This window comes from Pleurodeles waltl, chromosome 1_2 (assembly GCF_031143425.1).
Source record: "Pleurodeles waltl isolate 20211129_DDA chromosome 1_2, aPleWal1.hap1.20221129, whole genome shotgun sequence".
NCBI classification, from domain to species: domain Eukaryota; kingdom Metazoa; phylum Chordata; class Amphibia; order Caudata; family Salamandridae; genus Pleurodeles; species Pleurodeles waltl.
The window spans coordinates 507,698,658-507,726,654 of record NC_090437.1 but is presented as its reverse complement, the minus strand read 5'-3'; the positions used below and the strand labels follow the sequence as shown (position 1 = coordinate 507,726,654).

General features: G+C 45.3%; 1 protein-coding gene across 5 annotated transcripts in view; it reads right to left on the bottom strand.

Moving 5' to 3' along the window:
* CENPE (centromere protein E) overlaps nucleotides 1–27,997 on the bottom strand; it is a 1,295,748-nt gene that overhangs the window by 1,217,423 nt on the left and 50,328 nt on the right. For all 5 annotated transcript variants that reach the window (XM_069241483.1, XM_069241500.1, XM_069241509.1 and 2 more), the window contains exons 3-6: nucleotides 25,566–25,655; nucleotides 25,364–25,482; nucleotides 14,220–14,339; nucleotides 12,937–13,018 (exon numbers count right to left, since the gene is read on the bottom strand). In XM_069241483.1, the coding sequence (XP_069097584.1) occupies nucleotides 12,937–13,018; nucleotides 14,220–14,339; nucleotides 25,364–25,482; nucleotides 25,566–25,655 (411 nt within the window). The remainder of the gene's footprint in view (nucleotides 1–12,936; nucleotides 13,019–14,219; nucleotides 14,340–25,363; nucleotides 25,483–25,565; nucleotides 25,656–27,997) is intronic.

Genomic DNA, 27,997 nt, shown 5'->3' with positions numbered 1-27,997 from the left:
AGCGACATTCCTCTCGCTAGGAGCCAATGCCAGATTGTCTGAGACTCCCGAGATAGGGGCAGGGATCTCGTTCCTCCTTGTCTGTTCAAATAATACATTGTGGTCGTGTTGTCCGTTTGTACTAGGAGAGATTTCCCCTGAATCGATGGAGCAAAAGACTTGAGAGCCAGATGGACTGCTCTGAGGTCCAGCAGGTTGATGTGGTACTCTCTTTCGTTGTCGGACCACAGGCCCCGAGTCTGAAGGGAACCTAGATGAGCTCCCCATCCCTGAAGAGACGCATCCGTTACCAGTGTGTCGGATGGGATTACCTGGTGAAACGGAGCTCCTACTGACAGGTGAGGCATGTGCATCCACCATTGCAACGACTGACGTGCTACTATTGGAAGTCGCACTCTGTCCTCCCAGCGGCCTTTGCTCTGGTTCCAGTTGTTTTCCAGAGCCTCTTGGAGAGGCCTCATATGTAGCCTGGCATTCGGGACAATGAAAATGCACGAGGCCATGGAGCCCAGTAGAGATGTCACCTGACGGGCCGTAGGTGCGTCGGACTTCAGCAGGTCTTGACACTTTCTCATTATTGAGAATAGTCGTTCCTCCGAAGGATACACTCTTTCGAGCTCTGGATCCAGTACTGCTCCCAGGTTTTAGAGATTTTGCATTGGAATCAAGGTGAACTTTTGGTAGTTGACTTGTAGACCTAGAGACCTGAAAACACGGAGTACAATGTCCCGATGGCTTCTCGCCTGTTCCGAAGTGGAGCCTTACAGTAGCCAGTCGTCTAGGTATGGGTAAATTAAGATTTTTTGCTTCCGTAGATGTGCCGCTACCACTGCCACGCATTTTGAGAAAACGCGAGGGGCAGATTTCAGGCCAAATGGTAGCACCTTGAACTGATAGTGCTGTGAGGCTATCCGGAAGCGTAGGAATTTCCGATGCTTGGGAATGATCGGGATGTGAAAATACGCATCCTGCAGGTCGATGGAGCACATCCAGTCTCCCCGATGTATCTGAGGGAAAATCTGGTGAAGAGCCAGCATCCTGAACTTTTGCTTTTTTATGTACTTGTTCAGTAGTCTTAAATCCAGAATCTGTCTGAAAACTCCCTCTCGACCTTTTTTCGCTACCAGAAAATAACGGGAGTATACCCCTTTGCCTCTGTGCGTGACTGGAACTTTTTCTATTGCTTTATTCCGTAAAAGGGTGTGAGCCTCTTTGCGCAATAGGCTCATGTGAGACGGATTGCATTTGGTTGGTGGCAAGTGAGGAGGTTGTCGGAAAAGAAGAGAGTACCCATTCTCGACAATGTTGAGCACCCATTTGTCTTTTGTTATACCACGCCACTCGTGAATGAACTCTGTGATACTTCCCCCCCACCGGAGTGGTGCACGGTGTTAAGGGAAGCGAGTCCTCATTGTTTTGCTGGAGTTTTTGGTGTGGACTGCTGTGGTCTACTTGACCCTCGGTCCCTCGTGGCCTTACAGGATTGAAAAAGTGGGCGTCCTTGCCTCTGCTGTGGCCTCTGGGACCAATGAGGGGTTTGAACCCTCTGCTGAAAAGGGCACCTGTCGTAAGGCCTATACCTTCGCCTGAAGTCCTTTTTTCTCTCCAGGCCTACTGCTCTCATGGTATCCACTTCCGTCTTCATCCACGCCATCTCCTCGTCTGTATGGGTACCAAACAGCGAGTTCCCGTTGAATGGAAGATTTAGGATACGCTGTTGCGCTTCCTGTTTCAATCCTGTCAGTCTCAACCAGGAAGACCTTCTTGCACAAACCCCATGTGCGTACCCATGTGCAGCTAAGTCTGCTCCATCTGCTGCTGCGCTGATGACCTGATTGGAGACCAGACATCCCTCTTGAAGGATCTCCTGGAAATCCTGCCTGTCCTCCCTAGGCAATTTGTCTGCAAATCTGTTCAGAGAGTCCCAGAGTGAACGGTCATATCTGCCTAGGAGTGCAGAAGCGCTGGAGACCTTCATCATGGAAGCTGCTGTGCCACACATTTTCCTCCCCAGAGAGTCTAGATGTCTGCTCTCGTCAGGTGGAACCGTGGAGGATGATGCTACCGAGTGTGTTTTTCGGGCTGCGGCCAATATGACGGAGTCCGGCAGCGGATCCGTTCTGAGGAACAAAGGATCTTCTTCAGGCGCTTTATATTTCTTCAAGATCCTAGCAGGAGCTGATCGGAGGGTGGCTGGTGATAAAAAGGTGTCCATGGTTGGTTGTAACAGACCAGGCACTAGCGGCAGCAGCTTTTTTTTAAACCGCCCTATGTTGCAGGGTTACAAAGATGACGGATGAGGAGGTTGATGGTTCTGGAACCTCCGTTTAGTTTTTGTGCTCCCCTGAGAAGCACCTCGTTAAAGGTTGTGATGTCGTCCACCGGGGAGACTCTAGCTGGTGGAGAATCCGTTAAGGTGGGGGGAGTATTGTCTGATAGAGGACCCCGACGATGACCAAGAGGGAGTCCTTCTGTGATGGCGTGACCGTGACCTCGATAGTCTCTGGGCGCGTGACCTGCTCCGAGATACCGTAGGAGAGCGCCCAGGCCTCGTGGTCAACTGGTGAGAAGCAGAACGAGCCCATCTTGACCACGCTGTTGGCGATGGTGTTCTCGGGAGAGAGGCAGAAGGAGAGTACATCCTCGAGTACTGCGAGTCCGGGGATGCCGTTGGTCTATTAAGGCTCTCCAACCACCTCGGTGACAAGTTGATGGGCGAGACATGCCCAGACGATGCAGCTCTCGACCGAGATGAACCACTTCTTATGGAGACCACCGGAGATGTTGGAGTGGTCTTATCCGCCGGCGGAAGCTGATGCTCTGCTCCCTGTAAGACAGGTAAAACCTGTGTCGACGTGGACAGCTGCAACGTAGAAGGGAGTACTGCAGGTTACCCTGGCCTCGACGTAGAGTGCCTTGACGTTGACCGGCGATCCCTTGACCGCGACCTGCTCGCCGTCGAGTGGTGGACCATCGAGGGCGGATGTCCTCGCTCTCGCCGCTGAGGCGATTTCGACAGCGCCTTCCTTGACGTCAAGGGGTGCGAGGCCTTCGTCGGCGAATGGGCACGCCGGTGATGGCTTGACGCCGATCGGTGGGTTGCCGTCGACAGAGATCTGCCCCTGCGGTGGCTATGTTCTCTCGACGCCGTATCCTTCAACGTCGGTCGGGTCGCCGATCTATGACGGTGTGATGGTGGCAGCGATGACATCGACGGGGAACAAACAGGTATCTTCCTACCTGCTGACGTCGATCTAGCCTGTCTCTCCTGAGAATGGCTTGTTGGCTGCCTGGGAAGCGAAGAGGATGATGTTTTCTGCCTCTCATGAAGACCATGAAGCCTGATCTTCTCCCTGTCCTTCAGAGTTCTTTTTGACATGTTCTTGCAGTGTTTGCAAGTGTCAGGGCAGTGACTCTGAGGCAAGCACACAATGCAGAGTGTGTGTGGATCTGACTGGGCCTCCTTCTTCCCACAGGAAGGGCATTTCACAAAAAATCAGGCATTTTTCAGTCAGGAAAAGATTTCCAGACTCAGACAATGATGTTCGATGTCGAGTAAAGGTGGAAAAAAACGCTGTTCTGAAGTATTTTTCTGAGAAAAACTCAGAACAACTGAGAGCTCAATGCTCCAGTATCCTCTCAGAAGAAGCCGGAAAAAAGAACTGACCTAACTGTGAACCAACTGTCACCTCTCCTTCACCCCTGAGGCATGGTGGGATACTGGAGGTGCTCAGGGTCTTAAAGGCACGGTGCCAAAGTTTTTATGGTTCTCCTGTGTTAACCTGCATGGAGCCTATTGGCTAAGAATGCTCCATTGTTTTTTAATGTAGTTTTTTCTTCTTTTTCTCTGATGTTACTACTGCTTATTTCCCTAGGCCCAGTTATGGGGCTTTGGTAAATATGATGTTCTCTTATTGTAATTTTGAAAAGGACAATAAAAAAAAATAAAAAAAATAAAAAATCCATAGAAATAAAGCATTTTAGCATGTTTAGGATTATAGTCTGCATTTCTGTTTTGCACATGTATATAGGAGTTTAGTATGAAAATGTGTCTACTAAAAATGCTATATATATATATAAATTGTTTTTTTTTTTTCGTGCATATTTCATACTTTTATATGTGTGTATTTTATATATGCTCCTGGGTCCCCGCATAATAGGGCGGGAATATTCAATGTTTAGGACTATTGATGAGGATCCCCTGGAAGAGAACTGCAAGAACCACAAACACCAGCAAAACACTGAAGACGGATTCCTGGACCTGAGGACCTGCAAGGCAAGGGGACCAAGTCCAAGAGTCGCGATAGTGTCCGGGGTGGTGGGGGGGGGGGGGGGGGGGGGTCAGGAGCCCAGGAAACCCCAGATGAAGGTGCAAGAATGCTGCCTCCGGATGGAAGAAGCTTAGGATTCTGCTACAACGAAGAGAGCTAGGAATTTCTCCTTTGGATGGAAGATGTCCAACGGAGTGCAGGAGGTTGCACAAGTGTTTCCACGCAGAAATACCGCAAACAAGCTTTGCTAGCTGCAAGGGTCGCGGTAGAGGTTTTTGGGTGCTGCTGGGGACCAGGAAGGACCAGGATGTCGCCCCTTGGAGGAGGAGACAGAGGGGACACTCAGCAACTCAGAGAGCCCCCACAGAAGCAGGCAGAATCTTCAGCTTCTTCCATCCGGAGGTAGCCATTTTGCACCTTCATTCAGGGTTTAGTGGGCTCCTGCCCCCCTGGACACTTTCATGACTCTTGGGCTTGGTCCCGTTCCTTTGCAAGTCCTCAGGTCCAGGAATCCGCTTTCAGTGCTTTGCAGTCTGTTGTGGTCTTTGCAAAATCCTCTATCACAACTTTAGTGTGTTTCTGGGGAAATAGTAGTACTTTACTCCTACTTTCTGGGGTCTTGGGGTGGGGTATCTTGGACACCCTTAGTGTTTTCTTACACTCCCAGCGACCCTCTACACACTACACTAGCCTAGGGGTCCATTCGTGGTTCGCATTCCACTTTTAGTATATGGAATGTGTTGCCCCTAGGCCTATTGCATCCTATTGTATCCTACAGTGTTTGCACTACTTTGACTGTTTTACTTACCTGATTTTGGTTTGTGTGTATATTTTGTGTATTTTTACCTACCTCCTAAGGGAGGTATATCCTCAGATATTTTTGGCACATTGTCAGTAAAATAAAGTACCTTTATTTTTAGTAACTCAGAGTATTGTCCTTCTTATGATATAGTACCTATATGATATAAGTGGTAAAGTAGGAGCTGTGCATGTCTCCCAGTTCAGCCTAAGCTGCTCTGCTACAGCTACCACTATTAGCCTAAGTTGCTAGAACACTACTAAGGGATAACTGGACCTGGCACAAGGACAAGGTGTAAGTACCATTGGTACACACTATAAGCCAGGCCAGCCTCCTACACTGGGCATCTCATTGACTTGCCTACAAGATGTTCCAAAATAATGGAACGCCTTGAAGAGCTTAATGTTCACCTGGTGCTGTTCAGATGTTTACTACTTTGTGCACCACCTCGCTGGCCATGGTGTCTCAATACAAGAGCAATGTTTCTGGAAGAGTTCAGAAGAAATATAGAAATGGAGGTTGTAGACCTTTCGGAAATTGTTCATGAAGTGTGATCCCCTTTGCAATCTAGTTATTCAAACCAATACCTCTTTGTACAATGTCAATAAAATATTCAAAGCAAACTGTTTGACTCAAGGGGATTAGGGGTTGAGTTCCATGTACATAGCTGGAAAAACAAGGCATTAGATTGATAAGCATATCTGGAGGAAAAGGAAATTGAAAAGTGAGTGTAATATAATTGTAAACTCCGGTTCCTTGCAAAAACAATGTTTTGGCCGAATCCTCCAAAAAACAATCACACCCCCCGATACTAAAACCTTAATGTCGAACACATGTTTTATCTAACAAGAGCATTAAAAAGATTTTAAAAAACACTTCATTTCAAATACATTTTAGCTGCACTAAAAAAAAAAAGAAAAAAAATTATCCAGGAAAGGAAAGTGGCAAGTTAGGATATTGAATATTTCACTGCCAGAACAAAACATCCAGCAGTCACAAACGTCTAAACTCAAGACAATGCAGTTTCTGCAGAACAGATTAAACTACAGATAACATTTAAATAAATCCTTCAGTGCATTCGCATCATTGACCTTTACATTCCATGATGCAATTGTGGACAGCAAAAAACATCCATGCAGGTCTAATCCATTGACCACTGCAGCAAGATCTGTCCTCACTAGTCATCACATCCATTGCTGACAGATGTCAAACACGATGCCCTGAAACACTTACTTCAGAACAATGTAAACAAGGTCGACGAAACTAAAAGCTTCAGCCTGTTGGTACTCAAACTTGTTACATTCACAAGTCGAAATTAATTTAACAAGTTAGGCAGTGTTCAATTTTTACAAAGTTCACTTTTTTTACTTCAACCTCCTACGCCACTTATGCTTATAGAAGCAGACTGACCCAGAGACAACTTGCAGCCCTGTGCTAACAAGTCCCAGAAAAGGAGACCATAGGGGGCTTTACTGGAGAAAGGTTTTACATCCCTGCTGGGTGTTGGCCCAAAAGGCTCGATTCACAGCTGGAGCCGCCTATGAAGAGCAAATGGGAACACTTGGGGGAGGGGCAGCCACACTTTAGGCAGAACAGCTGGAACCCGGGAAGGAAAGGCAGAACCTGCTGTCAAACCAGTTTTTCAAGGGTGTGTAGCCCCCATTGGTAGCCCCACTTGTGGGTAGGCTAGGGAGCTCTGGACACCTGAACAGGAGGTCTGCCAAGCTGGGTGGGCAGAATGGTGCATCTTGGGAGAGCTGATGCCACACTTACCAAGAAGTGGTCATCAGGAAGGAGGAAACCTAGTAGCCCATTGGCTACCAACCACAACCCACACTGAGGGCATTTTCGGAGCATAAATATGGCACCCAGAACTCAGATCCTAGCTGGACTGAAAGAAATACCGAAGGACTACCCTGCTGCACTGTGGAACCAGCAAAAAGAGGATGCATTAGAGTGGACTCCATGCTATTGGAGCTAGTGGCCAGCACAGTAGAGGGACTGTGCCTGCTGTGTCCTGATCATGGAGAAGTACCTGGAGTCCAGCCAAATCCCTAAGACTCCAAGGGTAAGTTGGCTGACCTCCTGTTCACAGCACAGGGCCAAAACATCTATGAAGCAGGGCACGTTGGTAGCCCAGAATCTTCAGATCACTACTGACTGCTGCTGTGCACCACCAGAGACCGGACGCTCAAAATTCCAGAGTTTAAGCTTGGGAAAGTCATAGGAACACAGCTTGTTAGCCAAGGTGCAGAGTTACCACCTAGGGAAGGATATGGCTGTGACCACGATACTAGGCAACTGGTAGCCTAATGACAACCAGATTTCTAACAGCACTGAGAAAACTTTGTACTTGTGACCAGGACAGCCTCATCTCCTTAGTGAACCAAGGAGTATCCTCAAGAAGATCCACGATGACTGCATCTCATCCTTGAGCATCTTCCATATCCTTCATCCCTTGCATCAGGACCACTTCTATAGTAATCGGCTGCAAAGGGGATGAAGTACCCAGACCGGTCTGGAGACTGCTTCACCTGTGGAGGTAACTGATTCTAAGGACCTTTCTGGTGCACCCTGACAGGTTCCTCACTTGAGTTGGTAACTTAAAGTGACTGCAATACAACTAGTCCAACGTTCTGGTGAATACGTTTTAAGTGTCAAATTCATAGAATTTGATAATGCTTGTTCATGACTGACTAATGCTTTGTGTTAGACCAGTCAACCCCAAACTTTTTGCCTTACTTCGTTTTTTAATCTCATTTTTGTTGGCCTTAGGACTCTGTGCACGTTACCACTGATAAAGTTAAAAAGTGTATGCTCTTCGCCTTCAAACATGGTGAAATTGTCACAATTGATTACTTGTAAGTCCCTAATAAAGTGGTACTACAATTACCCAGGGCCTGGAAATTAAATGCTGCTAGTGGGTCTGCAGCACTGAATGTGCCACCCACTGAAGTAGCCTTTTACATATGCCTCAGGTCTGCCATTGCAACTTGTGGGTGCAGCTGTACACTGTCTTTTCGACCTGGCCGAATAAACCTCTTGTCAGCCCTAAACCGTCTTTCTTAATACAAGTCACCCCTACAGTAGACCCTCAACAGCCCATTGGGCAGTGTTCAGTGCATTTAAAAAGTTTGACATTTACTTTTAACTTTTATATATCCTGGTAGTGAAACACTGGTAAATAAATTTTTCACTACAGCAGGGCCTACTTCTCTCGTAGGATAATTTTGGGTTAACTTTTATTTAATATCTGTTAACTTTCAATTGGGAGCAGGTAGGAATGTAGAGTTGTAACTTAAAGTTTTCTTTAATGGTAAAGTCGGATTTTAAGTAAAATTTTTGAAAATGCAACTTTTAGAAAGTTTGCATTTTCTTGTCCCAACCATTTGGTGCCAGTGGCTTGTAAGCAGGGTCACATGAGTAAGTGTAGCTGACAGCTGGTCTTTAAGTATGGTTCCCAGACAGTGCAACAAAAGGGGAATTGCAGCTGGCAGGAAGGGCCATCTCTGATCTGATGAGGGGGAGGAGCCACCACCTAAGCTATCACCTACAACACTTGCACATCGCAAAGCCTCTGCCCAGCACACTCACAAAAGGCTTAATCACTAGTCTTTTTTTGAGCACCAGGCATGTTGGGGCCAGGGCACGGAGACAGGGAATTCCAAACACCTGTGGGGGTGGAAACTTCCAGCTCTTTGTCCTACTTCAATGAGGTCACCAGGGTTAAATAACAGACCGGAAGACTCAACTCTTCAGTACACTTCTAAACTTGTAGAAGCCTCAGAAGGGCTGCTGTACTGCTCTGCAAGACGGACTGCTGTACTGCTCTGCAAGACGGACTGCTGTACTGCTCTGCAAGACGGACTGCTGTACTGCTGCTTGAGTGAATGGGACTGGATCCACCCCTTCTATTCCATGACCACCAGAGTGGCTCCAAGAGCTAGTTGACTGGCCTGCTGATCAGAGCCCCAGGATAGAAAAAGGTTCAACTACCTTGAGTCCAGCACCTGAACTCTCTCTACTTGGAGTCTTGTCACTCAAGTAATGCATTGTCAGCCCTGGACCCTTGGAAGTGGGCCTGAAGGTGTCCTGCCGGCCCAGCTGAGATCCTAGGAGCAGAATGGACAAAAGTGAATAATTCAAGGTATCAAACAACTCGTTACATTAAGCCCAGCTGGGCTCCTATGTCTAAATTAATGTAACAAGCTGAAGTGTGCAACTCAAGCAAAGTTAGCACTTTGTTGCCTTTAGTCTCCTGTGACCATACCTGTTGCGCATGGGGTCCTGTCACCAAGACTGCTTTCTGCTCTCCAGGAGAGACATGCTAATGGCTACAAGGAAAGGATACAATAGGGGCCTACTCTGGAAGGCGGTGTCAACTCCCTCCTGCCAGAAGCCATACAGGTGTGAGCCCAAAAGGTGAGTTTGAGGAGAAGCTACCTTTGAAGGGCAAATGGGTAACATATTCCTCACAAGGCCTCGCTAGGCTAAAGAAACAAAAAAGGCTGGATTTGTCAGGAGAAACAAACTACTAACTTCTCCCAACACCCTGCATAGATGGTTTTAGAAGAGAGACACCAACATTATATGTACTACTTTGGAAGGGAGATCAAACAATGTCAACTGTACTAGCTCAATCTCCAAGCATGGAGTTGTAAATTGTGCAGGCTCAAGTGAAGGGTTCTGCCCAGTTGCTGCAACGTGAGGTCTTCCTGAAGGGGCAGCCATATCAGAGAACAGGTACTCACGGAAATAAACTCTGCATGCCACATTCTGCAGGACCAATCTGATACCACTGGGATGACTTGGGAACAGTCATTCCTGATCTTCAGAACTTTGGGAAGGAGCAGTAGAGGCAGAAAGGCATACAGGAGCCCCAAGTGTCAATCCAGGTGGAAGGCCACTCCAAACAAGAGAAGTTTCTTGGGAATTCCAACACACAAAGTTTTGGACAACCCACATTCTCTGAGGTGGTTAAAAGACAGATACTGGGTTCTCACCGTTGGTGGAAAGCACACAGTGCCACCACTAGGCAGTGGATGTGTTCTTGTTCCATAGTGCAGCCGCATTCTTCATCCCCTAGGCAACATGAGCTGAGTTAGTCCACCCCAGCGTTTAAAGATCCTGACAGGTCCTGAAGAACCTAGGAGATGCTCTGATGACTCAGCCAGTTCCAGAGGTGCACAGCCTTCTAGCACAGGACTCATGACACCACTTAGCCCTCCTTGTTGCAGTATCTCAAGCAGTAGTGTTGTCCATGAGAACCTGCACCTGTTCCCCCTTCATGGTTGGGCGAAAGGGGTGGTAGACAGAAATGACCTACAGCACCAATAGATTGATGTGGAAGCAGGTCTCTGCAATAGGATCAGTCCTCTGATTTTCACCTCTCACAGATGACCTCCTCAACTAAGCAAAGATGACTCATTCACAAATGTTAGCTGTAGGTGGCGTAGAGACAGCAGTCTACTTGCAGTCCAGTAGCTAGCAGTGCAGATATTTTGCAGTCACCTCGGACATCTAGATGAAATCTCAAACGTTTCCCTGGTACTGACCCCACTAGGACTTCAGATTCCACAGCAGAGCCTGCATGTGCCACCAGCCATTGCCTACAGACAGGGGGCCAAGAAGTCAGAGGTACTCACTGAGACCCAAATTATGGGTTGAAACCTCATGATCATAGCACAAAGATCCTAAAGTCATTGAGGCTGAAGAAAGGCTTCGACAGGCGTGTTCAGGATGGCTGCAGTGAAAGAGAGGCACTGTGAAGGAATCAGGTTTAACTTTGGCAGGCTGATGGAAACTTGTGATGCCAACTGATTGGCCATGGCCTGGAGAGGGTTCACAGCCTTTTGTGGTGAGCCCACCTTCAACAATCAGTCTTTGAGGCATGATAACTTCCAAAGATGGCAGCGAGCACCATCATTACTTTCATGAACAAGCAAGCACTAGAAAGGCTAAAGGGGAGCACTGAGAACTGAACATGCTTGAAGCCCATCTGAAACTACAGGTAGTGCCAGTGGGGCTACAGAACGGAGATGTGGAAATAAACATCCTTCAAACCCAACACACCATCCAGATGCCTGGGTACAGGGCACACAGACCTTGGTGCCAGGGTGAGCATCTTTAACTTATTCTTCCTCAGCAGCAGAAAGTAACAGGAGTAACAACTAGACCATACTTCAGATGCCAGCACCCTCTGTACAGCTCCCTTTTCCAGGAGAGCTTTATCGACTTCTCATAAAATGGACAAGCGATTCTCTGAAATGCGTTGTGATATATGAGGCTTCTTTGGAGGGGTAGAGAGGAAGGGTGTAACCATTTTGGACAATTTGAAGCACCCATCTGTCTGATGCGAGGCAGTGTCACCCACAGAGGCAGCAATTGATTGGATCTCCAATCTTATCATGCACTTTGGTGCGTCCTTACCATCCTTGAATACTTGGTGTAGTTTGGCCTTCAGGTAGTCATGGACCACTGGCAAAGCGTCAGGCACCATATCAATAAAACCGTGAGAGGCAACTAGAACTGCCTCCCAGGACTGGACTAGAGGCAAGGCTTGTGGTTGAGAATATGCATTTGCCAAAAGATTCCATGCGTTTTGACTCAGTCTGGCGGGTTGCTGGAAAAGCGTTGGGGGTCTTTATTAAGCTCTCAAGGAGGAGAAAAATTGGGTCTCCAGGGGCTGGCCTATGTATTATGGTTATTTGTCCAATAACTGGAGAGCAAGATTCTGGCTTTGTCCAGGTTCCCTAGCAGCGTGTTCAATAGGACTTCAACGAAGTTCATGAGAGGCTCAATCTTGGCTGGTCTGCTTTAATTAAAGAACCTCAATTAGCACATTTGTTTTGAGTTCAATAGACAGTAGAAGATGAAGTACCTCAGATGCTCTCCATCACAAAGGCGAAGGCGAAGGAGGCAGATTCCTCAGTGGAAGGACCAGGAGCAGGAGACCTAAGGACCATGTCTGGTAATGTTTCAAAACAACTGGCCTCCTGGAAGCCCAAGAAATGTTCTGTTTGTGGCAATTCTCACAGCACACGGAACCTGTGGTTGCATAGATGACATGTCCCTTGCACACTAAAAATGATCGAAAGATTTCAAAAAGTTTGTCATACCTGACTGAAACCAATGGTGTGTGCTCTGGCTGGCATCAGCCTGCAGAAGTAGCAGTTATATAGGAGCACGTCGTCACTTTCAGGTTGAAACTGAACCTACGCGGAATCAGACAATGCCATCTAAAGACATGCAAAGCAATTGCTGAGAATAAAAAACATCTCCACATCCAGACAGGCACGTGGGGGTATTCACAAGGTGAAAATCTGCAGTAAGAAGCATCCATCAGAACAGCTTTAATATGAATGGTATATGCATTGAGGCATTGGGATGACTTATCCACATTTGAGAGAGTTCTGGAAAAAGACAGCAAACCAAATTCAAGTATTGAGCCTGGAGAGAAAATGAAATCCCAAATAAACACCAAAAAATATCTACAAATGACAGAAAAGGTTGGTAGGAGAGTCAGGCTAGGGATGGACATTGTGATTACTGGGTCCTGCAAACGTTAGGTAACAGGAGACGACGCCACGACTTCAAGACATGACTCATACATTATGTCAACTGCAATTGTAGATCCCATAACACCGAGAAGTGACTGCAATTCATCATGCTGCCACAATAAAATACTGTCATAGCCCATCAACTCGTCCATGTTGCCCGACTTCACCACATAATAGAGGTTATATGGAAACTTAATGAGAAGCTACACTTAAAACCTTAAAATACAGATTACTTGTATACACTGAAATGCGCATTACTTTTATTCTTTCAAAATTTGCAGTAGAAAAAGCAAAATCTTCCACTTACTTTCACCCTTCTTTATCCAATCCATCACATTTTGTGGCAGAACCACCAATTCTTCTGTAAGATCAGCAACATAAACATTTCTCTGTAAAAGAGCATAGGTAGAATATAATGGGCTACTACCAAGCAACATGTGACAAATTACATATAAAAAAAGTAGAAAGAACACTTTGGGTGAGAGCTAAAAAGTGCGATTTTTCTATTTTAAATAAGACCATATCTTTTTTGGTCTGGACATTACTCTCCTCCTAGTGTAGGGTTACACATCCCTATAGCATGTTAGAACATTTGGTCTTTTCTGAGCTGGAGCCATATTTGTGTGGGACCAGGGGCACCCCAGTGAGTCCTCTATGAAGATGAGGCATTACATTAGTGGATGTAAAGAAAGTAGTAAATGGGTATTTCTTGGTGGAGTCCAGAAAGACTGACTAGCTGCATAGGAGGGGTTACGAGAAAGCACTCTGAGGCCATGGACTTTGCTGCCCTTCAGGTCTGCAAACCACTCATCTTGCTGTGATTGTTTTTAACTGTTGCTTACAACACTGCTGGTTTGTGACCTGGTGTCGCTTAGAGGATTATTTACAAATTTATTTTTCAAAACATGTTTACGAGAACAAAATAGTTGCCTGTACTGAAATGTTTAACTCCTAGCAGGCAATCAAATTCTTAGACTGCAATTTCAGGATGCAGAGAATTTCAAATCCAGCTGCAAATACACATTCTGGACTACTGAGGAGAGGATCATAAAGTAAGGGACACAGGCAACAAACTGATAAGGGTTTGTTAGGTACAGCAATTGTCATCTTCAGATCATTTCATTTGTGTGCAATATTCTTTTATCTATAAAACTGTATGTTTGTGCAAATTTAGTGACCAATTCAATGGATAATGGGTTGTCTGCAAATTAAAGTGTGCTACCACACGATGCTTTAGTTACATAAAAATGATGCCTACCTAACGTCTATTGATGCTAGATGGGTCACAAAAGTCTGTTGTATTAAAAAGTGGGTCATGGTTTCAAAAATCATTGGGACGCATGTTCTACACGTCTGTGGACAACCTGTAAAAATAGACCCACCTCCCCTAGCTTTACTATCTAGATCCACAGCTGTAAAAAAAAAAAAAAAAAAAAAAAATGAAAGAACAGTAGCTCTTGTAGCAGTACAGTCACAAATATTTGCAGGGATTATGCACAAAAAAATGTTTACACAAATCAATGTTGCCCAATTTATAATTTGCCCAATTCATAATTTACCCAAATTTAAGTATTTCAAATGATTACTTACATTCATATCTTCACGAATTTCGAGTGGTTTCTTTTTTCTATCATCACAAAGCAGATCAGTTACCGTTTCATTGTATATTTCCATATAGGACACCCGCAAAAGAAATTCCCTGTTTGGGATCTGAAAGCAGAAAGTTATTAACAGCAAACTTATTATGGATTTGAGGAGGCAATCAATGCATTACTAAATAAAGGAATCGGCATTTGAAGTAGATACTGATAATTACTCATCACCAAATGTCTACTTTCGAAATCTTAAGAAAACATTAGTCTTTGCACTGGCAGAAAAGCTTAGAAAAATACTTTCCTTTAACATGCATGCTGTGCATAAACTGGTGAGTTGCATTTGCTAACGTGTTGGTTAACCGGTTTCCTCAAAATCCTAATGGAAAACCCAGAGTTTTGACATTTACAAAGCGCACCATCACGGTTTCTTGGCACTTCATGACAGACAAGATCTACAATCTAAAGAGCCAATAGACGGCATTTCAAAGAAAGTTAGTACTTTAATAGCGTTTCTAAAATTATCTCAGAAATAGTGGTGAAAAAAACACGAAAGCTAGACATTCTTTGTGGCTATACAGGATTACATTTCTCGGTGGGGGGAGGCGGGGGGGCTTGAGAATTGAGCCTCAGAATGTTGGTATATCCCAGCTTAGAAATGATACAGCAAGACACAGTAACACACAACTCGCACAAAAGAAAAGACGGGCGCATCTTAAAATATGCAGCGAGCAGAAAATTGCACTACATACTGCCTTAGTTTCTTCTTTCATAATAATAATAGTTGTTCAAAAATAACAAATTTTCAGTAGCGCTGGAGGAAATGCAATGAATAATGGAAGGCCAAGGGGAACTGTCCCATCCTCGTTGTTCTTGCCAAACAAAAACTCAGTTTTATTGGCATTTAGCCTGACAAAATTATATACCATACATTTCCAGACTGCCCAAAACGTGGTCAAGTTGATCGGGAAGGAAGCAGGCACACAAAATACACCCTCAGCGGCATAGTGGCGGCCAGGTGCAGTGGGCAAAGAAGGCGTTTGGTTTGAGATAGAAATCAATGGAGGGACCCAGGGGTCACTTACACACTGCAGGCAGGGCACAGGGGGGCTTCTCGGGCCAGCCACCGACTGGGCTAGGATGAGGGCCGCCTGCTGGTCACTGCCACACTAGTGGTTGGCTCTTCATGGGCCTGGGGGCAGCAGGCGCACTGCTTCTTCCAGGCGTCGGGTTTCTTGTCACCAGGCAGTCTCCGGATTCCCTCTGCAGGAGTCTTTGTGGGGGTGCAGAGAAGTTGGCGCAGAGTAGACACGTCATCAGAGTCGCCTGGGGGTCCTCTCTGCGTCGGGTGCAGAGTGGTGGGGGCTCATGCTTCTGGAGTAAGGTGAGTCCCTTTAAAGATGGTTTCTTCTTGTTGCTTTAGACAGGGCCGCTGTCCACAGGAGTTTCTCAGTCCTTTGGAGTTGCAGGGCAGTCCTGAGTCTGCAGAGGTTGCTGGGCCCGCAGGATGCGTTGCTGTTGCAGGTTCTTTGAATCAGGAGACAGGCCGGTAGGGCTGGGGCCAAAGCAGTTGTCTCCTTCTCTGCGGGGTTTTCAGGTCAGCAGTCCTTCTTGTTAGGTCATCGGGAATCTGATTTCCTGGGTACAGGGTCGCCCCCAAGTACTAGATTTAGGGGTGTGTTTGGGGCTGGAGGGCATTAGCCAATGGCTACTGTCCCAGAGGGTGGCTACACCCTCCTTGTACCTCCTCCCTTTGGGGACGGGGGCACATCCCTAATCCTATTGGGCTAAATCCTCCAAAGCAAGATAGAGGATTTTCTAAGGAGGGGGGGTCACATCAGCTCGGGTCACCTTAGGGGTGCACCTGTCTGAGGGGGTGACGACTTCTTGTTTTTCTCATTATCCCCCCAGACTTGCCACCAAAAGAGGGGGCTGTGTCCAAGGGTCAGGCATCTCCACTAGCTGGAGTGCCCTGGGATGTTCTAACACCAGGCTTGAGCCTTTGAGGCTCACCACTAGGTGTTACAGTTCCTGCAGGGGGGAGGTGTGAAGCACCTCCACCCAGGGTAGGCTTTGTTCCTGGTCACAGAGTGCATAAAGTCTCTCACCCCATGAGGCCAAAAACTGGTCTGGAAGTACCAGGCTGGCAGAGACCAGTCAGCCTGACCCTAGCAGTTGGGCTGGCATGCAGGGGGCATCTTTAAGATGCCCTCTGTGTGCATTTCTCAATAAACACCACACTGACATCAATGTGGATTTATTGTGCTGAGAAGTTTGATACCAAACTTCCCAGTATTCAATGTAGCCATTATAGAACTGTGGAGTTCGTGTTTGACAAACTCCCAGACCATATCCTCTTTATGGCTACTCTACACTTACAATGTCTAAGAATTGAATTAGATACTACTGTATGGGTATAGTGCTCATACAGCTATGCCCTCACCTGTGGTATAGTGCACCATGTCTTAGGGCTGTAAGGCCTGCTAGAGGGGTGACTTACCTATGCCACATGCAGTGGGTTGGGGGCATGGCACCCTAAGGGTTGTCTTTTCTCCACACCAGCACACACAAGCTGCAAAGCTGTGTGTATGTGCTGAGTGAGGGGGGACCCAGGGTGGCATAATACATGCTGCAGCGAGTCCTTTCCTGGCCACAGGGCCCTTAATACCAGGGGTACCTTTTACAAAGGACTTATCTGTGTGCCTGTGCTGTGCCAACTGTGGAAACAAAGGTACAGTTGTAGGGAAAGAACACTGGTGCTGGGGCCTGGTTAGCAGGGTCCCAGCACACTTTCAAAGCTGGCATCAACATAAGGCAAAAAGTTAAGGAGTAACCACGCCAACAGTGGCATTTTTCTACACACCCCATACAAATTTCTCGTCATTAAGTTTATTGCAAATGTTGCTGTGATGTCAGATGTCACGACTGATGTAATGTGTGGTGATTAGCAGTGCTTGGCATTCTTGAGATAAATATAGAAATTCAGCAGTTACAGTTGTAGTTATGTGTAAAATATGACCATAACTGACGTCCCCGTAACCTTTGTATTTGTGTTTTTGTTTTTTGTTTTTTTTAAACAAAGTTATATTTAATTACGTTAATCCAACCACCATCGCACACAGGGGTTGTGCGGGAGGGAGCAAGCAACCACATTGTGGACGGGTAAGGGCAACTACCATGGAACAGAAAGGAAGCGGGAAAATGGAAAACGACATTCTGAAAAGTACATATGAAGAGTATGATGAATAATTATTCACCAATTTAATGTATAAGGAATCAAGTCAGTCTGACACATGCACTCAGAATGTTTCAACAAAAAGAAATAAGTAGCACAAAAGGCAAGCAGTTGAAAAACTCAAGTAGTTTTGCAATCCTTGGGAGTATGTGGGAGGGGCAAAGGCTTCGACAAGTGTAGTCAGCACGCACTTGCCAAAGACAAGCAAGCAAAGTAGAGAGACAATGAAGTCAACAATTGGTAAGGAGTGGATGGGCTCGGAGCCCACAATAAGCTATCAAAAATGTCTTACATGCGTCAGTGCATGAGCGGTCTCCGGCAAGACATAACAAGCATTGGCAGAGCCAATAGGTCTCGCTTTTGGGACCTTACAGAAGTGTTGGCCATGCAGCATATTACCATTGTTGCTGTGCCATGAGGGACTGATGAGCTTTACAATTACTATACACTGAGTTATGCACTCCGATTCAGGTACACACGCTTGCCTCAATAAACAGAATTAAATCCTGGTTGGTGCAATGGAGAATAGTGACTTGTGTATTTTCAGTGTTACGAGGTCAGAGCCTGTGCGAAATTTAGAAGTTATTTAAAACTTGCATTACACAGCATAATATAGACTGCTACAAAACGCACACCTGGAAAGCAAATTTTCTTCTAAAATACCATTATTCTGTCTCTCTAAAACAGTCAGTTCTCACACAATTCGGCTTTCGAGATATTTTATTAGCAAGTGATTTTATTTTGCACCACAAAAAGTGCATAACCAAGAAAGATGCAGGGGTTGCAGCAGTAGTCCTGTAAAAACAGAGCTGCTGCTGAACAGAGGAGCGGAGCAGTACAAGAGTGATGCTGTTGCATGCTTTCGAGCTTCAAAACAGGCAACTATTAACACACCCACAAAATGTAATCTTAGGCATTCAGTACCGGCAATCGCACAAGCGCAAATCGTGGGTAGCAACATAACGCAATTGCTCCTGGGAGAAAGTTGCATTAGAGATGCTTTTTTTTTTCCTGGACTCTCAAGCTGGCCCCTGGCCCCCCAGCTTCTGCCTTAATGAATAGGTCCCACTGGCCACTGGAGGCACTAGCTTGTCTGTGTCTGTGTCTAATAGTGAGTTGCTGCTCTTTCAGACAGCAGCGATTTCAAGAAACTCCTGCCAGGTTGGTTGACATGGTATCTAGCTTTACTCATATGATGTTGTTTGTGTTAACTTTCACTCAAAAGTAAAAATATAAAAAACAACATCATATGAGTAAAGCTAGATACCATGTCAACCAACCTGGCAGGAGTTTCTTGAAATCGCTGCTGTCTGAAAGAGCAGCAACTCGCTATTAGACACAGACACAAACAGCTACTGCCCAGGGGGACGCAAGGCTGGGGTTACAATCATTTCATATGAGCAACAGAATCGGGAATACTGCTCCGCTAATATGTGAGACTGGGGGTCCGCTTTCAGTTTAAAAAGTACAATTAAACCCTGCGCCATATGCCCACTATGCACCGAAATATTACAGAGTGTACTGGCTTACAGCTGCACTATTTTGGCAGCCCCTCTCAGTCCAACACTCTGAACTCAGAAGGCCGAATTTGGCCTTGAGATGTGAATTAGACAGCAGCATCATGTGACTACAAATCCTAGAATGCAAAAAAAATCCTGCACTGGAGCTAATTATAAAGTTATTTGGGATAGTTTTAATGTTACCTTATTTGCTGTGGGGATCCAAATGCCAGCATGCTTAGTTTGACTAGAATACAATAGTACTGACAGAGAAGCACCCTCATGAAGTGGGACCTTTTGACAGCAATACACACTCGTTCATAAATACCTACTGCAGGCGGAGCCAATGACTGACTCTTCTGTGCACCATCCCCCTCACATCCAATGTACCTTCAAAGGGCACACTCGTCCATGGGCGTAGGAAGTGTGGGGGACGCAGGGGATGTATCCCCCCCCAGATTTTGGAGGGTGGGGGCACGGGGACAAAGGTGGAGGGGACAAGGGGACAAAATAATTTCTCCTCTCACATCGATTATTCAGAGGTCCATTAGCGCACAAAAGCGCTACTTATAGTAGCCCTGTAGCGACCATCCTCCAATCTGATGGTAACAGAATGAAGGTGAGTAAGGAGGCCCCCTGCGCCCTCTGCCCTTTTGTTTGTCCTGTTCACAGCTGTGGGCAGTAAGGGTGCTCATAAGAACAAAGGGCACGAGAAGGAGAAAAGAGTTTTGGATTATTACTGTCAGCATCACCTGCCGCCTTGAAGAGGAGCACTGCAGGATGCCTTCAAGAGGAGCTGCAAGACAATGAGGAAGATCGAAAGAGGAAACAGAGCCCCACTCACCCTGATGCCTGCAGGCTAGAAAGGAGACTCTGTGAAAACACAATATTTGTATTTGCCTAACATCACACCTGTTGGTGAAACAGTGAAGTCGAGATTGAGCCCAGATTTTACCTTTTCACACAACAATTTAGCTATTAGAAGGGTATATTTTTCTAACATTTATGTTTGATGTTTTGTTATCTGGGTAATGAAGGGCTGATTACAGCGTGGCAAACAGGGAGAAGCCATATTTCATTTTGGGCCGTTATGCCTAGCGTTATTATTTATGTTGTTGTTATCGTTGCATACTTCAGCATATTGAAGTATATTATCTTTTCTCCACTCTACTCTGAAACAATCTACCCTATTCCACTGCACCCTACACCACTTGTCTCCACTCTGTGCTACTCTACGCCACTGCAATCTATGCTATTCTACTCTAACCATTGTACACTGCGCCACTGCAATCTATGCTATTCTACTCTAACCATTGTACTCTGCGTCACTGCAATCTATGCTATTCCACTCTAACCACTGCACTCTGCGCCACTGCAATCTATGCTATTCTACTCTAACCACTGCACTCTGCGACCCTCTAATCTGCAACATTGCACTCTCTGCCACTGAACTCCACACCCCTCTACTCTGCACCACTGCACTCTTTCTGCACCACTGCACTCTAATCTACTATACACCACTCCACTGTACGGCACTTCACTCTAATTTGAAATCATCTCCTCTATGCCACTGCAATCTACACCACTCCACTCTATGCTATGCCAGTTTAATTTACACTGCACCACTCCAATGTACCCTGCACCACTCCAATCTGCTCTGCACCGCTCTATGCTATTGCACTCTACATCACGATGCTTGACTCTGCAACAATCTACTCTTCACCACTATGCTGTACCCTGCAGCAATCTACTCTATGCCACGGCACTCTATGCAACTCTATTCTACTCTGCACCACTGTACTCTAAGCCACTCTTCTCTACATCACTGCACTCTACACCAATGCATTCTATGCCACTCAACTCTACACCACTGCCCTTTATGACACTCTACTCTGCTACACTGCACTCTGCCACTGAACTATACTCCTCTCGACTCTGCACCACTGCACTCTAATGTGCACCGCTCAACTATATGCCACTCTACTGCACTCTACACCAATGTACCATATGCCACTACACTGTGCCACTCTACATCACTGCACTCTACACCAGTCTACTCTACATTGCACCACTCCACCATGCACCACATTGCTCTGACACAGCACTCCGAACCACTGCAATCTATGCTGTGCCACTCCACTCTGCGCCCCTCGACTCTTCACCACTCTACGCTAAACCAGTGTAGTCTTCGCCAATGCACTCTACACCTCTTTACTCAAAACCAATGTACTCTATACCACTACACTCTACACCAATTTTCTTTGCACCACTGTATTCTATGCCACTTCACTCTAGACCAACCAACTCCACTCTATAACACTTCACTCTGACATTACACTCTATTCCATTAAACTCTATCACTTTCTCCACTCTGTAACTCCTTACACAACTCCCTATACGCCACTCCATTCCACTCTATGCCACTGCAATCTACAATCTGTTTCTCTCAACGCTATTAACCAGCCCTTCAAGATGCAGATTTCCTATGGAAGAAGGAGACTAACTCACCAAACACAATGACAATTAACAAAATGTGCTAATGTGGGGTCCTTACACACCCAATAATTTCTCCAATAAATTGCTTATACTCTCATCATTTATGTCAAATCCACAGATAAATACCATAATAATTTGGCTGCATGCTAAAACTAATTATTGGAACTAAGTTTGCATTTATGCTCTGCTCTTAACTGCATTTGTGTGCTTCTGTTGAACTGCCTATGGGTAGAGTGTTATAGGAATTTATAGAGTGCCAGCAGACCTAAACCGAGCTGCAGACAACTATTAAGTTATTAGGCGCAGTTTCATGTGATAATTTTCATAGGTATTCAATACAATTTTAAATAAATGTAGATGCCTTCTTGCAATCGGGTGGTTGTATGTTAAACACATTTACCATGCTGGTCTGTTCAAGTACCTCTTGCATGTGTGACCTGCCTTTGGCCAGGAGTCCACTTTGGCTCCACCAGCCTGCCTCCGTGCCCCAAACCCCACCGTTTGCCGCCAGAAGGAAGTTCGAGGCACTCCTCCACCCGCAGGCACCCGCCTGCGCCTCATCCCTGGTGCCTAGTGGTAGGCGTATCTAGTGTACTCTGCACCTTGTATTTGTATTTCGCTTAGCATTTCGTTTTTGTTATATCGCTTTTTGTTTTTTGCACTGCTTCTGACTTTTTGTGCCCTTTGTCCATTGCGTTTCGTTCTGCCATCCGAGTTTCCACCCGGTTTTCCAGCCGGCTCTTGCCGGTTCTTCCGATCCCTGCCGCTGCGTCCCCTGCGGCCCTGCCCCCCTTGCACCCCCATTGGTCTTTCCCTCCCAACTGCTCCTCCCTCCCACCTCCCCTTCTTAATGGCGGCAGCTGCGCATGCGCGCCAAAGGCAAGCCCATCCGCGCCTAGCGCCCATCCCCCCGGTCCATGCTGCCCCGACCCCCCTTCCCGAAGCAGCACTACTCCTCCGCAGAACTCCATGCCCTCAACCCAGGCCAGCACCCTGCCTGTGCCCAAGCCAACCCCAAGCACACACATGGACCATTCACATGCCACTCATGCCATTTTTCCTACACTCACACTAACACCACCAGCACACACAGCAATAACACCAACCCCCACAACCACCTTAGCTGCATCCTCCTTAACATCCGCTCCGTCCACAAACATGCCATCGAGCTTTGGGACATGCTCACAACATACTCCCCCGACATCACCTTCCCCGCGGAAACATGAATGAACCCCTCATCAGAACCCGACATAGCCATAGCCATCCCAGAAGGTTACAAAATCACCCATAGAGACTGCATAAACAAGCCAGGAGGTATCTCCATCATACACAAAAACATCAAAATCTGCACCAACACCAACGATACCCTAGACAGCGCAGAACACCTACACTTTCTAATACACATTAATGCCAACACCACCCTTAGAGGAACCCTCATTTACAGACCACCAGGACCCCGCCCCCCCCCTTTTGTTACGCCATCACAAATACTATCAGCGCTCACCTCCACAGTCTACATACTCCTTGGTGACCTCAACTTTCACCTGGAAAGCACCCACGACTGCAACTCCACAGCCCTGCTGGACAACCTCACGCACCGTGACAGAAGCCCTTGTTGTTATCGGAACAAAGAAAAATATCACCAAGTCCCTCCCCACACCAACACTGTCCTGGCTCACAGCTGCACAGTCCACAAGTTGGGAAGTTGCCTCTTTCCCCCCTGAACTGCAGAAGTTGCTGGACTTTTTAAAGGAGCTCTTAGAACAATCACACAGGTGGAGGAGGCGCTGGAGGAAAAAGGGGGAGGGGTGCACACAAGGAAGCCAGCTGAAAATACAATCAGCAATGGGAGAGAGGGCAGGAACAGGCTCTAACATTTGATCTCAGTTAACAAGATAAAAGCTTGTAGCCACTCAAAACATGATCGCTTGTGTGAAGAGCTCTTGAGGATTAAAAACAAATAGTTCCTGAGCAGCAAGTAAAACAGAAAAAGTGTAGGCTTACAAGTAAAGGGGCACTGCTCCAGTGAAATTAACGAGTTACAAAATGGAGGGAACAGAACACAAATTACTCACTGGCAAGTAAGGATTTTTAAAGACAAGCTAATAGACAAATTAAATGGAACAGACAGAGTTGAAAGCCACAAAGTGTATGCAACTGGTTGCTAGGTAACAGCACTATCTAGGCTCGACCTAAAGAGTAGGTTTTTAATGTTTCCTGATTTTGAAGTCCTTACTCAAGATACAAGAAAACACTAGGCACTCCACAGGGAATATCTGGATGTGAAGGCAACAGCTTTATTGTGGAGCCCAGCAAGACTGAAGGTGTTAGCAGGGCAGGAAGTCCTTTGTTTGTTCAGAGACCGAGGTGGCACAATCCTTCTGAGAAAGTATAAAGAGCAGAAAGAGCTGTCCTAAGATATAATAGACTCACTTTACCACTCGAATTCCACTTAGTCACAAGAAGCTGTGCAATTGATTGAAAGGGAAGGGCTCTACACTCCGTGATTCAAGCAAAAGATTAAACTGCTTTAGACTTCCACCTTCTTGAATTTCCTAGATGTTTTACTTTTTTTAAAGCTTTGGAGGACAGGCATCAGCCAAGACTTTGCAAGTCTACCCACGCTATATATACTTACTCTTCATTCATTACTTTTTTACTACATTATTCTCATTTTCGTTCATCCAGAACATCATTCATCAAGCATCACTGAGTCAATCAATGTCAGTCATTACCTAACTCCCCTTTAGGGAGAGCATTCTGTCTCTTCACGAGGAAAGAATCTACATACAATGCACCGTCATTAAGTGCCAAAGTACTCTGGCAACGTGTGCTATAGGAGATCAAAAACATTTCAGCTTTTGAGCCTACAACTTTTCTAACAATGTTTTGCAAAAACCATGACAATGCAAACACAGATAAAGACAATGGCTGGCAGTTTTGCTATGGCTTCTTATGAAATTGTACTCCATATACTTGAGGATTTTTTTGATTTATTAACAGATGAGATTGTTAACCCAAGTCGGTATATACCCAGTGTGTTAGAAATTAGAGCCTCTATGCTGGTCCGAATGAGTTGGATTGGATTGAAGGCAACAGACTGATGTTTCTCAACAAAAATCACATAATCCATAGATTTTCAGTTGTACATCGGTGTATTAAGGCGCATTCCGTGATTTTTTCCAGATGAAACTACTGTAAATGAAGTTAGTTCCTTGGAAACTAGCATTTGAGAAACAAAAAAAGCTGAATGATTGGCTGACTTAAGCCTGCAACTTCTAACATGAGTTTTAAAAAAATGTGAAGTTTAACTGTTGGACAACTGCCACTGAAAGGGGTAACAAAATAAACATAGAAAATACTAAAACCCTGATGCAAACATTAACAGTGCATTCAGGGAGAAAAAAAAGTATTTTGAAATGAAGTGATTTTTAGCAAGAACCAGGAGAGTGAGCTGCTTCAGTAGAGGGTTGTTTCCAGCTGACTGGTTCCATGTTTTTATTATTTGAAATTTAGCTAGAGGTTCAGACATGGGTCCTTACTTTATGCAAAAATGCAGAAAAATTAAGTGACACTCTAAATTTACTGCCTAGTATCACAAAATGTTCTCCGTTATGCCCCAATATCCTTTGGAGTCTGATGCAGAAGCAATGCCTAAAACTGTAACACTAAACCTGACTTCACATGAAGTCATGCAATAACTAATGAGAAGTAGATCACATCAATGACCTACCAAAATCCTAGCCACAACTGTGGCATACTTCTTATGTGAAAGGAATCAAATAAAGCAGTAAGTGTTCATGTCCAAGACTTGATGGGGATGAAATCACAATCGAGAAAGTTCCAGTAAAAAAAAAAAAAAAAAAAACAGAACCTGCCAAAATCAACTTGGATACAAAAGTAATAACTTACTTCATTAATGACTTTAAAGACATCGTGAATAGCTTGAGGTATAATACCACAAGATGTGTTGGTGCCCATCATGGTGTATGTCTTCCCTGAAGAGGTTTGTCCATAAGCAAATATTGTGCCTATTAAAAAAATACCAGAAAAAAGGCATGTTAAAATAAATAACTTCTACAGAACAAAAATTGAAAGAAAAAAAAACGCTTACCATTGTATCCCTGAATGGCGGAATTAATTATAGGGACTGCCATTTCTTGGTACACCTCTTCTGTGTTTTCATCAGAATGGAACACACGATCTGCGGAGAAGACAGAATAAATAATTCAAGAAGCATTGTGGCAAAAAGTAACATTCATATTTGATTTTATTCAAGAGGCAATACCCCAGCACAAACAGGAATGAAAGGCGGTGGTCAGGGCAAATTCACCATTAACTGGGTTGCGCTTTCAGAAGCAAAAGTTACTTGCTGGTTAAGCAGAGGATTGTGTAAAAGAAAGTGATACTCAACAAAATAGCTTCCTTGCCTTTTCCAGAAAAATGACATGATTCCCAAGCAGAAAGCTTTTAAATAGGGGTAAGTTGGAGGTGGGGCGAGAACGTACATGTCAATATCCTGAAGAATAAATACTGTATTTGACCAGCAATTAGAATCAAGCAGCCATCAATGTACTAAATTGAGCTAATACCGAAAAGTTTTTCATGTAAAAATAGTTTTTCAATAGCATATCTTTTCAGTATTAAAAAACATTTAGATCGATTCCAAACAGCTCAGTGGGGACCCAGAAATATCACAAAATGAAACAGGTTTTCTGCATACATTTTAAAAAAGAAAGCTAAGTAGAACATGCTCCACTAGAAACATATTGTAGTGCTTCCTGTTGCCCTTGGACCACCCCAAACAGCTTAGCAGTTTGTGGAAAAATTTAGAGTTTTTTGCTTAGTTTTGGCTCATTCAGCAACATAGGTTCATAACTTATTCTAGATTTAGTAGCAGTAATACCACCTCCCCACCACCCAAGGAAAACCCAGTTAACTAGATATTTCTGCTAGTACTAGCATCAGGTTCAGATGTACAGGCTGAAAAAAAAATCTGAATTTCCAGTTTGAAGTGGAGTTCATTTGAAGTGCTTTGAAGCGCCTTCAATTATTTGACCTGCTATCTGTTAGATTTTGTCTAAGTGAAGATGCTTACACCCTGGAACAAACTCTTACAAAATGTTGAACTGAAGATACAGCACATTAAATTTTAAAATGCGCTGGTCAATTTGAAAGATGGGGCATCGTTCTCTCAAAACACACAGCGCCTCGCTACCCCGCCCCTTACTGCGCCCAGCAGAGACAAAACCTACCTTCGATACCATGCCTGTCCTACAGTGTACCAGGGGACCACTGGCAAGCATAAAACGCTCAGGCTAGCCAGCTAGTAACCCCAGTCAAGACCCATGGTTAGCCTCAGCATTAAATGCTTTAAAAAACAAAAAACAAAGTGACTTTGAGATAACCACTGGAAGGAAAAGCCGGAAGATTCCCTCCATCTTCTCTCATGGAAGATCACAGGGGCCAAATCAGTATTTCAAGAGGGAACGCTCCCTCAGAATTGGCAGACATAATATTATCGCACTACAAAAGACTTGGTTAATAGAACCACTGCCCTTGGTGGGATATATTCATCATCACCTCAAGGCTGAAAAATCAAAGATTTGGGAGACCAAAGGGCCAGCTAGCAGTTTAGATAGCAACATCAATAAATATTGCCATAGAACAGCTACCGTCTCAGCAAGCAAGAACTGGGATTGAGCCACAAGAGAAGGTGGGATGACTTAGTGAAAGGAATCCACAGTCTGGCGTACTGAACCCTTCATTTCCCCCATTACAGCGAGTAATATTTCATTTTGCTGTGACATTGAAGTATTTATTTTAATAAAATCCTCACTGGGCTGGGTAGTCAATTATTCTATCCATTAGTTAATTTTTGAGTTCTGAGTTTCTGACTCCCGCACTACCTTCATTAGAATCCCCCAACAGCTTTCCCTCATTACCTTGAATGTCAAATGTTAAATGGGTGCAACTGGCCCAGTTTGGAGACCCATTAGAGGGTCTAGACACCAGTGGCAAAAGAACCCAACCACCAAGGTTGTGGCCCAGTAGCCACTGTATGCCCTGCGGCCACCCTAACTGAGATCGGACAATGCACATGTCTGCAACACTAGTGGGAAAGGAGAAAAGATAGTACGTAAAGGCTGGACTGACAATATTAGGTGTCCACTTACGAAAGAGGCTCAAAAGCAGCACACATTAAAAATGTGTAAATTAAATTTTGGTCTCACTGCGGTATAATGAAGGGAACAGGAGGAAGCATATATGAAAGGCCTCTTCATAAATGTTTTACAGCATATGACATTTGGGGGGTGGGGGGGGTTGTCTTCTGTGTGGTCCAGGGGGGAGCGCCTGGCTTTCTCATCACACCAGGCAACACATTTTGCCCAACAGCTTGAATAAACGGACTTCATGGAGGGGCAATGTAGGAAAATGGCTCTCTATATAGTGCACTAAAATGAAGTACACAGAGCAGAGTCCAGTGGCTTCCCCAAAGGCTTGTAGAGGCAGAACTAGATAGGCCCAGTGCTCTTTTTTGTGGTA